The 12,078-nt window shown below is 41.1% G+C and overlaps 1 protein-coding gene and 1 long non-coding RNA gene across 7 annotated transcripts in view; one reads left to right on the top strand and one right to left on the bottom strand.

Annotated features, from left to right (window-relative positions):
• LOC142046333 (uncharacterized) overlaps positions 1-12,078 on the bottom strand; it is a 277,336-nt gene that overhangs the window by 221,975 nt on the left and 43,283 nt on the right. The window lies entirely within an intron of this gene.
• FYCO1 (FYVE and coiled-coil domain autophagy adaptor 1) overlaps positions 1-12,078 on the top strand; it is a 161,004-nt gene that overhangs the window by 47,770 nt on the left and 101,156 nt on the right. For 5 of the 6 annotated variants that reach the window (XM_032803204.2, XM_075062509.1, XM_075062510.1 and 2 more), the window contains 6 exons: positions 626-718; positions 1,509-1,627; positions 4,075-4,242; positions 7,206-7,355; positions 8,708-8,913; positions 9,296-9,440. In XM_032803204.2, the coding sequence (XP_032659095.1) occupies positions 626-718; positions 1,509-1,627; positions 4,075-4,242; positions 7,206-7,355; positions 8,708-8,913; positions 9,296-9,440 (881 nt within the window). The remainder of the gene's footprint in view (positions 1-625; positions 719-1,508; positions 1,628-4,074; positions 4,243-7,205; positions 7,356-8,707; positions 8,914-9,295; positions 9,441-12,078) is intronic. The other variant, XM_032803205.2, reaches the window with a different exon arrangement.

Consider the following 12,078-nt stretch of genomic DNA (forward strand, 5'->3'; position numbering starts at 1 on the left):
AAATCCCAGCCTGAGTGGTAATTTTACTGTGCAAGATACAGCCACCGAAATAAAAGTCTAGTTTCAGGAAGCGGTCATGAGCCACTCCGACTGAACTCTGGATCATGTGGTGAGAAATTCCGGAAAGATAAAGAACTGTGTGTCTGTTACTGCAGCTCTGAGGCTGAGGCTGCCAGTTGATCAGATGTACACAATTCTGTGTATGCTGAGATTCTTCTAACGTCGAACAGTGGTGTGCGCTTACTTTCTGCTTTCTTTGCCCACAGAGCATCTCCTAATTCCCAGCATGACTTGTGCTCCCTTTGTACTTTCAACACAACATTTACATGTTTAGCAAGTTGGGCCTTTTTTGTTATAACCCATAATAATGGCTGGAAAAACATCATCCGACTACCACAACGGGGGACTTTTCCTATGAATTAGGCCCCAAGTTTCCTGGGATGCCCATTTGAATTAATCTGCCATCAGCCACGCAGAGGGCCAAATTTATCCCTGTTGTAACTCCATTATAATTAATGGATTAATTTGGCCCAGTATATTTTAATTGTCCATGCTGCATCAGCAGGAAACTTTAAAACTGGATGATGACTTTTATGTGAACTCTGTGCTTTATTGACTACACTAGGCTGTCAGTGAAGAATGCGAGAAAGTAAAAAAACAGCTTGAGGAGCAGAAACGACAGCTGTGTGCTGCAGAGGAAGAGATTGCAGAGCTTCAGGTAGGTGCTTAATCTGATTACAATAAAGAAATGTGCTAAAGTATTTGCATCAATAGTCACTTGTGTTAGCATTTACAAGGCAGGGGACTTGTCTGGCAGCTGGCTGGGAGCCTGAGAATGCACTTGAACAAATAATAAACATGCAGGTCAAAATTATCAAACTAGGGGGAGATTTTCAAACGCACGAATAGCAGTTAAATACTGAGGTTCTCACCCCCCAAACCAGCTGACTTTTACTTAGGTGCCTAAATACAGATATAGGGGTGTACCCAAGTCTGAAAATGTTATCTCTAAAGTTCAGATATACAAAGTGCTTTTTCACTTCCTGTCATATTTAACTCTGTTTTAATGAAGAAGCCATAAATTTGACATTTTCCCCCTCATGATAATTTAGTTTCTTTTAAACTTTTTGTTTTCCTATTGAAGCACTTATTTCAGACTGTGAAATAATTTTAAATACTGATGTGGTTTATTTTTTCATCATTGTGTTTGGGACATTATTCTTGGATAAAGAGACAAAAGCCACTCAAAGCCCTTCTGCTGTGGCTAATAAGAATTACTGGCATGGTTTAATACTTTACAATTGATCCCTTATTCCGTGTGACATAAGTAATCAATCCCCAGTACACAACTAATTAGTTTCTGATTATTCAATAGTAATGTTTTAATTAATGGTTGGACTTCTTAAATTCCCCTATCAAAGCATTGTTTAGGTGGCATAGTAACTAAGTTATAGTTGATACAGTGATGTTTTGGTACATTAAATAGAAATATTTTATTATTTTGCTAGGCTATAAACACGGATCTGTCTAGCAAACTGGAGTATGCAACAGAGCAATTGACTGAATATGAATCCACCAGGTTAAAAAAAGATGAGGAGGTGATGTTGCTGAAAAAACACTTGGAGAGGTTAGCCCTTTGGTTATTTCACTTGTACTGTTTGTAAGACGCCAAGCAGGAGATAAGTCACCATCGTGTGTATACCATATTGTTGTGTACAGTATATGAGGCAGGGGAGAGGATACATAAATATTGAGTAGGAAGCGTTGAGTGGCCTTTCAGATAGAAAACATGGAAATTACACAGAATACAGCTTCCCTTGGTTCACTTAGCTGATGTTCTTTAGTCATCGCATTTCTTGTTTCCTTTGTGAAACTATTCTACGTGCTGCTGGGCTTTGTAGCATGGGTTCGATGCAGCACTCAGAGTACAGCAATGTTAACTGCTATTTAAAAGAGGACTGGAACATTTGCACTGCATTTTACATGGAGGGTGTGTTTTATTTTTGCCCCTCTGTGGTGTCTCAAGAGTAAAGTAATAATTGCCATTGAAGGGAACACACTCTGCAGCTCTTGCTCAGGCAGATCTCCTGTTAAGTTCAATAGGCATTTTGCCTGAGTAAGGACTTGGAGACAAATACTAGAACTAAATGATTTTGCAGCACAGAGCTGACAAGACCAAGCCAGCATGGCCTGATTCCAGGGCTGTGGATCTCTGCTTGGATCAAGAATAAGGGGAATCCTTTCAGGGATGGCTGCATAACATTTACATGGCTACCAAACTCTGCCCCATGCCTTGAGGCAGGAATCTGTGACTGTCTCATTGGACTCTGTGACTGCAGCTCTGGGAGGGCAGGTCCCCCTGGTTATCAATCAGCTAGATGAGTCCAGAGGATAGTCAGCTATGGAATGGAGCTGTTAGCTGGAAAGTGCACAGTGTCCATCAGGGCAGTTCTCGCCATGGAGACTGCAGGTAGGGGTGGGAGGACACAGTACTCCCCAAGATGCTTCACACCCCAACAAAAGTACAGATATTGGGCCATATGCTCAGCTGGTATCAATCAGTGTTGTTCCATTGGGGCAATAGAAACAGCAAGTCTCAGAGCCGGGATCTGCAGTCTCGGGCTTGCACTACGGCACTGAAAATAGTTGTGTAGATGTTTGGGGGTTGGACTGGAGCTTGGGCTCTGAAGCCTGGGGAGTGGGGTGGATTTCAGAGCCCAAGCCTGTATGTCTACATGGCCATTCTGAGAGCTGTAGTGTGAGCCCCATAAACCTGAGTCTGTAGACCTGGGCTCTGAGATGTGCTGCCGTGGGTTTCTGCTTGCTCTGTAGATGAAACCTCATTTACATGGAGACTCTGCCCCTCAGCTCTGGTCATGGAGCAGATCTTCACTGGGCCTGACCTTGTGCAGAGCTGTTACCTGGAAGTAAGGAGCTAATACTTATCTTGCTCCCATGTAAAAGAGAGTTGGAATATGGCCTGAATGAGGACTTCAGAATCAGGGCCCTTAATTCCTTTTTCAGATTTCTGTTTGTACCCACTCTAGTTTCTTACAACTAAATGTATACTCATTTCTTTTTTGTGGGCCAGATGCTCATCTGGTGTCAACTGAAGTAGCTCCATGTATAAATCAGTGTCCACTGATTTCAAAACTGAGTATCTGATCTAGTAAGTTCATCCCTTGTGCCAACTGGGAGTCTATTGATTAAGCTAAGTAGACTGTAGTCTGTCAAGTTTACCACTGAGCAGGGGAGGCTCTAGGCATTTTGCCGCCCCAAGCACGGCAGGCAGCGTGCCTGCCGCCCTCGCAGCAACCGGCAGAGCACCCCCAGTGGCTTGCCGCCCTAAGCACGTGCTTGGTGTGCTGGTGCCTGGAGCCACCCCTGCCACTGAGACTGTGAGTAATTCTCTGGTTTTAAGTTGCTCTACTGACTGAAATTAATACACCAGAAATTAAATCAAACCTCATTAAGTCTTTCACTCTGTCCACTTGAAATCAGAGGCAAATTTGTCTGGATGAGACTCTCAGGTGAAGTCACATTAGCAGAGCTTGTCAGTATTTCTTATGCTCAGTGGTAAAGGGTTTTTAGCTCCTTTGTAAATTTTTTTGTTTTGTGGTATTGCAAATTAATAGCATACTTAGTATACCTTTCGTGAACATGTAAACCACTGATATGTTTGTGCTCTGGATTGTCCTCTGTGCCCAGTCTGCTGGGGATATGGGTCTTTACAGACTCACCCAGAGACTCACCCTTGGCTCCTAGCTTAAGCTGTAGCAGTTCATGCTACCTGATTCAATCCCTGGTGTGCAGCCAAGAGGGCAGCCATCACAAACACAACTATGAAAAGGGAGCAGGAAATAGGACCCTCATCCCCAGAAGTTACTGATTGTCAAAGGTACCCACAGGTAATGTATCTATGCACAGCTTCAAAAGTGTCAAAAAACTAAAGCACGTTGTTCTATACAGTATTGTATTGTTTACACTGAGAAAGACTTCACTAAAACTACAGATTTCGTTAAGATAAATGGCAGAAGGGACTTCTTTAAGAACAATTAATTTGCATTTAAACAGGACCCAAAAGGAAGCTGACAAAGCGAATGAGCAAGTCAAAGAGTATGGTGACAAACTCAACAAGGTGACAGCAGACAGAGACAACAATGATCAGAAGTTGTTGGCAGAGCTAGACGATCTAACTAGAACAAAGCAATTCCTTGAAGAACGTTTGATTGAACTTCTCAGGTTGGTATTTAAAAAATAATTAATAGGTTCTATTGTGGAGGATTTTAAATGGTGCTGTGTGGAGGGATTAATCTTTTATTCCTGAACAGAAAATAAATGTAATGGCCAAATTCTGTGACACAACATTGGCAGTGATATTCAATGGTTAGGGCACATTATGAGAAGTAAAATAGACAAAATGTGACCTAGATCTTTTGTATCTGTTTTGCAAAGTCCATGTTATTCTATATATAGCATATGTTCTTCCCCCTCCCTCGCCAAAAATGTTTCAATATGTTTTTCTTGCAAATATTTATCTCCAGTATCCATCACTTACAGAGAGCACCTTGCAATCTGCCCTGGATAAGGGACCGGGCTGGGACCAAATTGTTATTCAGAGAACGATGCTGACTGGTAAACTGTGGGGAAATGGAGGGTGAAAAATAAGAGAAAGGCTCCACCCATTGCTCACCCATGCCCTCCATGTCCCATTCACTTGTGGCTCAGCAGCAGCTGCCATCCCACCTACATTCTGATCCATAATGTGGGTAGCCCATGCAAGGAAGCAAGGAGTCATCTCACCTCCTTAATCCTCTGTCCTGGCCCATAGCCTGGCCCACGATTGAGCCCAGTGTGATCAGCCTTTAAATAGCAAACTCAACAGGCAGCTGCTCCACTGGTTTAAACTGGTGCAGATTCATTGAAGTTAATGGGTGCTGACAAGTGTCACAATGGGAGTTGCTGGATGTATCTCTTTTGGAAATCTAGCCCTTATTTAACTACTAAAGGAAGGCTTAGCATCTTTGAAAATCTGGCCCCAAGTGGCTTGCCCAAGGTCACACACATGATCTGGTGCAGAGCTGTAAACTGAACCCAGCTCTCCTGAGTCCTAGCCCTGTGTCTTAACTACAGACCGACCTTCCTTTTGAAGGAAGACTCCTGTAGGCTCCTTATGTCTATCATAACAATTCTGGACTGAACAAGACAAATACAGATTGTGATTTATGTTAAAAAATGGAGGGTTTTATCTGTCAGCAAGCCAAGTGCTGCAGACATACAGACATAACTTGCAGACGTGTAGCTACTTCAGTTAATGGTGTTAAATTGCCATTACAAAACACAAACCATGTATTAAATAACAACCAAGTACTAACCGTGGTTTCTCACTTCTGGTCTTTGTATTCATGTCTTCTCGCAAAAGCTTGTGCGTGCTGCAGAAACCTCTCCACCTTTACTAGATGAAGAGTGAAAACCCGGTGCCACTTTAGACATTAACTGTTCATCAGAGGATCTACAAACAAGTTCCTTTAACTGTGTTATTCCTTTCCTGAGCCAGTCTATCTACTTGAATCTGGTTCAGGAGTAGGAGCTCATAATGGAGTTCTTGCCTCCTTTTAATCTGAGAAACCTATAGCAGATATTTCTCTTCCAAATATTGTCACAACTTTCAAAAGTTTATTAGCTCATAGTACACAGCCAGGGCATTACCACATTCTTCTGATCAGGACTCACAGAAACTTTTGGTGTATTGTTCAATCAGACAAGAGAATGTGGATTTTCTTATTAATGTCTGTTTTCTTGGCCTTTCCAGGGAGTTATGATCTCAGCTGACATCTGTTTTTAAAGTGCAAGAAGACATAAACTTGTGAAGTCACTGAAAAAAAATGAAATCCTTTCTGTATTACCTTTCCTGCATCTGATGGTGTTGGTGACTAAAATACAGTAGGGTCGAGATAGGTAGCATTTCTTTCTCACTTCTTATTCTTTCCAGAGGTCAGATTCACAGGTGATGCATAATGAAGACTCCCTTATGCTAATTTAGAATCCCTTTGAACTCATTACAGCTATTTACAGGTGTGTAAGAGAGTCTAAATTGGTGTAACTTACATACTGAGGAGCCAGAAGAAGATGTAATCGAGAGCAAAGTTTGGCTCACATATTTAGCCCTTGATATCACTTAACCTTTTCAAAGAGTGTCTAACCATTAACTAATCAATCCTCATATACCCTGTGAGGTATTTAAGTAGTATCATATTTATTCTACAGATTAGTAAACTGAGAAACAGAGATTAAATGACATGACCAAGACCTCAGAGCAAGTTAGTGCCAGAGCTGAGACTATAACTCCTAACTCCTAGTCCTTCCCTTTGGCAAATATACAGTGCAGTCTCCATTGTAACTAGGGTGTAAGATTCTGCTTTTATGCCCAGCTGCAAAAAGTTGAGCTAAGATGTCAGGTAGTGATGGGTGTTGTGAGATGGTTAGTGCTGTGTTATTAGCCTTTGTGGTTTGAGGTTTCACTTGACAGTTTACCTCAAATGATGCAAAACTTCTTTTGCTGTTGATGCACCTCCACGTCAGAAAAACTAAATTCCACCCGATTGTACCCTGACCTTTGAGGGTGGACTAATGTGGGAGGCAGTTTCGACCACATCCTTTCAAAGGATGACAGAACACCTGAAGTAACATGCACCCCACCCCCCCCAGGTGGAATTCTGGGTGGGTCAGTTGCAGGGCAGCTCGCCTCACTCTCCCATAGAGCAAACCATGGCTTACAGCTACAGTCTGATTCAAATGTGCTTCTGGGATATCTTTGATGGAACTCACTGCAGTAAGGAGAATAATGTGCCTTCAACTGAAGCCTTTTAGGCATTGCTTATTGAGTGCAACTTAAAATTAAGTGCACATTTAAGTGCTTTCCTGAACTGGGGCCATGGTACTGATCTAGTATGGCAATTCTTATATTCTGAGGTTCTGTCTGCAAAGGCCAATCACACCTTTCGGTGGTGTATATACATTTATAAATCATGGTGTAACTTAGTTAAAAGTGCAGGGAGTGGGCTATTTCAGATTTGTGTACTTAGGAGTTAAATAACAGCACTTTATGTTGTAGAGTTTTCTTCCAGGGGCAGAGTTGAGATTAGTTAAGAACAAACAATGATGTTTCTAAAATGTATTGCTCTTCTTTACACGTGTCTCCATAGGGATAAGGATGCACTTTGGCAAAAATCAGATGCTCTGGAATTTCAGCAGAAGCTCTGTGCAGAGCAAAGATGGCTCGGTGACACGGAAGTAAATCATTGCCTGAGCTGTCAGCGAGAGTTTACTTGGATGATGCGCCGACACCACTGCAGGTCAGTTTCTTGCCCTATAACACATTATTAAAAACGTGGAAATAAATATGATAGGTTCCATGTAAAATATCTAGTGTTTCAATATTTTACACTGTCCCTAGACATACATTGTTATAATATATATATTATATGCTGTCTGCACTTGGTATATATGCTTTTAAAAATTGTTCAGTACGATGGTACTATTATTATTTTATTACAGTACTGACCCAATCAGGATTGATGCCACATTGAATTAGGTTCTGTACAGACATAACTTTCACTACTAAAAGATATGTTGAGAAACAATGACTCTAAATAGCAAGATTTGATTTTGATGTGGCCTGTTCAAAAAATCTGACAGTTGATTGAATTACTTGCTGTAAATTTTAACCCTTTTCTATTTGTGAATTAATAATTACATGTTTGTGATTTGTCCAGATATATTCACAAAGTTTGGATGAACAAATTTCAGGCAGTGGAGTGGCATGTGACTGTTCACTCTTTATTCATGATGTGTGATTAGTCACTTAATCAATGACATTTTAAAGTTGTGAATATCGTGTTGTCATTAATTGGTAGCTAATAACTTACTTCTAGTATGATTTTTCAGATGAAGAATGTTTTCTGCTAATGTTTGTGAAACTTGCAAACATTTTCACCAATACCCAGTGATTGTCTGAATACTTACAAAAAACAGCTAGTATTAAAATCTAATGAATAGAAGCAAAGTGAACTGGGGTCTTTTAATCAACAAACTGTTAAAAAATCAATTTAAAAACTATTTGATTCTTATAATGACCAAATATCCTTGTGTAGCTCTCTTTCTGACTCACATAAATCAATATTTTATATTGCTGCTGCTTCCTTTTTTTGGACGCTGTGCAGCTTATGCAGTGAAGGATTTAGGTTAGGGATGGTTTGAGTGAATGTCGATACGTGGTCTGTTTTTACTCCTATTAAAATCAACGGGTGTTTTGCCATTGACTTCAATAGGAACAAGATCAGACCCATCGAAAATCACTAAATTTGTGTTCTGTACTTGTTGTCTTGTTTGTAAATTGTATTTTTAGTTGTTTTTACCCTCTGGAAACTTCTGTTCCTGTGTAATTTATTTGTACTGAGACTATAAAGGAAAAATGTGCCCCTCTGAACATTCACAATCCGGTAAGTCTATCTGAACTTTAAAAGACAGAATTGTCTGGGTTGTGATTTTTGCCATGTAACCTACAAAAAACTTCATGCTTTCCCTGGGTACATGACCTTTATGACCAAAACCCCAAGCACTGTCAGTGCACACCTTACCTACTTCTATTTTTAAGCCATAGGGGTAACATTCTCATACCTTTGCATTTGTTCTTTTTAATTTCTAGACTGTGCGGTCGCATTTTCTGCTATTACTGCTGTAACAACTACATGATGACCAAACACAGTGGCAAGAAGGAGCGATGCTGTAGAGCTTGCTTCAATAAACCTAGAGTGATCGTGGATTACACGGATGACTCTGGATCCCGTGCAAGCCAAGAAGAACCACCTGCTCTGCTAAATTCAGCAGTGTCTCCGACCCAGGAAGGTACAGGTTAGTTCTTTTCATGTGCAAATGTGAGATAAATGAGATTATTGGGCTTCCTGCCAGGGCTTATGTGGTCAGATCTTGCTCAATTTACACTCTGTGCAAACCCAGTGAGGTTAATGGGGTGTAAGTCCAGGCGGAACTTGTCCCAGAGTAGTGGTGGAGCTTGTTAGTATATCTTAATATTGATAGATTGATACAAATACCCATTTATATTTTAATGCAAGTGAGTCACCCTGGAGAGTCTCTCTAGCACTTGCAGTATGTGAAACCTACTGCATAGGCAGAATAATAGTCTGGACACATAAGTTCTATTTAAAAAATAAAAACACTAATGCTGCCTGTTACATTATGACTGCATTTCTTTTGATGTACTTTTATGGCACAGTTACAAATGAAACCTCCAAACCACCAGATGATGCAGTGTTTGATATAATCACAGATGAGGAACTGTGCCAAGTGCAGGACTCTGACTCCGTCCATAACGAAAGTCAAGCTGAAGTAGAGTCTCTGGACCAGAGTGACACAGATCTGTGAGTAAAACACTGTTTAATTTAAAACTGGAGCCTCATTTTACGTTCTTCCTGTTCATAAACAGAAAACAGACACTCTCAGTCATATTGAACTTTATTTTAGATTAAGAGAACAATACAGGGGAAAACCCATAACAAAGTTCAATGTTTCTCTTATGACAAGCTTTATTGAACTGAACATAAAATGGCTGCCTGTCCCTGCAGACAGCAGCGTCTGTAGAGTTATAAAGATGCAATACCCAGAAAACAAAGGAACAACAGTTATATAGCTAAATCCCCCACATCTTATTTTTTCCCCCAAGAGAAAGTGGAAGGACACACATCATAGTGTAGATTTCAGTCACATCTTCCGGCTACTTCCGCATAAATCAGCAGTAGAGAGGAATTGATAGATTGTCTCTTTTAATTTGCAAACTTAATGTTGCATTAATATATTTTATGCCTATTTCTATATTAATTAAAAGTTTTGTTTTGTTTCAGTCATTTGAATATTAAGAACAATATCCAAAATAAAATATATTTTACCCCAAAAATAAATGTATACAATGGTACAGGCTGTATGTTCGCTAATATTTCTTCCTGACAAAATTTTGAAGTCTAATTTTTATTTTTATATATTTCAAAAGAAAAAAATGTTTATTACTGTAACCCTCTACCAACATGTTGTTCCTTAGTATCAGGGAAGAAAAATTGTAGTGGCAAATGTTCTCAATGCCTGGTTAAAAGCAGCCCCAAAGTAACAAGTCTATGGTTCAAAAAACAGAGCTAGATTGTTTTGCCCCCTATTGCATGATTAGTCCCTCTGTAAACCACACTTCCTTGCTATGTGTGTCTAAGGTAGACTGGACATGCTTACTTATCTGGAACAAAATGTTTAAATTCTGGCTTTTGTTTCACAGCTAATATACTATGCTACACGTCTACCCCGCTATAACGCAACCCGATACAACATGGGTTCGCATATAGCACAGTAGCAGTGGGTCTCCGGAGGCGCTTTAAAGGGTCCGGGGCTCCGGCTGCTGCGGGGAGCCCAGAGCCCTTTAAATCACTGCTGGAGCCCTGCCGCTGCTACCCCAGGGCTGCGGTACCGGGGCTTGCCGGCGATTTAAAGGGCCTGGGGCTCTGGCTGCTGTGGGGAGCCCCGGGCCCTTTAAATCACTGCTGGAGCCCTGCCGCCCCTACCCCAGGGCTGTGGCAGTGGGGCTCCACCGGCAATTTAAAGGGCCTGGGACTCCCCACAGCAGCTGGAGCCCAGAGCTTTTTAAATCATTGCCAGAACCCTGCCACCCCTACTCCGATATAATGGGGTTTCAGCTATAATGTGGTAGGGATTTTTTGGCTCCCTACGACGGTGTTATAGCAGAGTAGAAGTGTATTTTTCTAATATATTATGCTATTTAATTACCCACCACCATAACATCTGTGTGCCTGCAATGTCTCAAAGGACCTTGAAGTGTTTACAGATACGTGTGAATTAAGCCTTGCAACTCGCCTGTATGTTGGCATTGTCATCATTTTACAGATGGGAAAAGTGAGGTGATGCAAGTTTTCCCAAAGTCATATGATGACCTTCATCAAGATTCAGCAAAATAGGATTGTAAGACATCTTGAATTAGGAACCCAGGAGCTTTCAGTCTTGTTGGCCGAGGAGGGCCAGCAATGCAAAATGTGAGCCCTTGGGAACACAACAGTGAGAGAGAGCACGAGCTATGAGGTTAGGACTGGGCTCACTGGTCATCTTGCTGTCAACCTCTTGCTGAGGAAGCCGCCAAAACTGTAAGACCATTATTGAAGTCATCTGGATGTATCATTAGAGTTCTGCATTACACTGTGGCAGTGTTGTTATTCTATTCCCATTGTTCACAGTCTATAGATAAGAAAACTGGAAAATAGTCTTCTATTTTACCGCTTTCCATAGGCTAGTCAGAACCATTTATGCACTGCCCTTAATTCTTTAGTATTATGATCTTAAAGGGCTGCAGAGTGGTTATCCTTTGGGCTCAGGGCTATTTCAGCCTCTCCTCTCTCTGTTTACTCTAGCCCCTTACCTCTGCTTAGTCATCCCTTATGAGGTCAACAGACAAGGATGGTAGCTCTCCCCTCCTACGTATAACTGGGATAGAGAGGGAGACAGAGATCTCTCCTTTGTCCCCTTCCTTCATTTGGGTATTGAGAGAGAGCCTGGCTAATAGACCTTCTTCCAGTGTAAACCAGCAGAAAACAAGCTGAACTTCAACCTGCTTTTAGCACAGATCAGCACGCTGAGGTATTTATAGACCACATGATCCCGTGTGAAATTTGAGGTTCGCCTACAAACTGGAGGTCCTTCTTGGCTGTGGGTTCTGTAGGTACCCAGGACGAGCTCTAATTATATCAGGGATCAGCAACCTTTCAGAAGTGGTGTTCCGAGTCTTCGTTTATTCACTCTCATTTAAGGTTTCGTGTGCCAATAACACATTTTAACATTTTTAGACGGTCTCTTTCCATAAGTCTATAATATATAACTAAACTATTGTTGTATGCAAAGTAAATAAAGTTTTTAAAATGTTTAAGAAGCTTCATTTAAATTAAATTAAATTAAAATACAGAGCCCCCTGGACTGGTGGCCAGGACTGAGGCAGTGTGAGTGCCACTGAAA

The sequence above is a fragment of the Chelonoidis abingdonii genome, chromosome 2 (assembly GCF_003597395.2).
Source record: "Chelonoidis abingdonii isolate Lonesome George chromosome 2, CheloAbing_2.0, whole genome shotgun sequence".
In the NCBI taxonomy this organism is placed as follows: domain Eukaryota; kingdom Metazoa; phylum Chordata; order Testudines; family Testudinidae; genus Chelonoidis; species Chelonoidis abingdonii.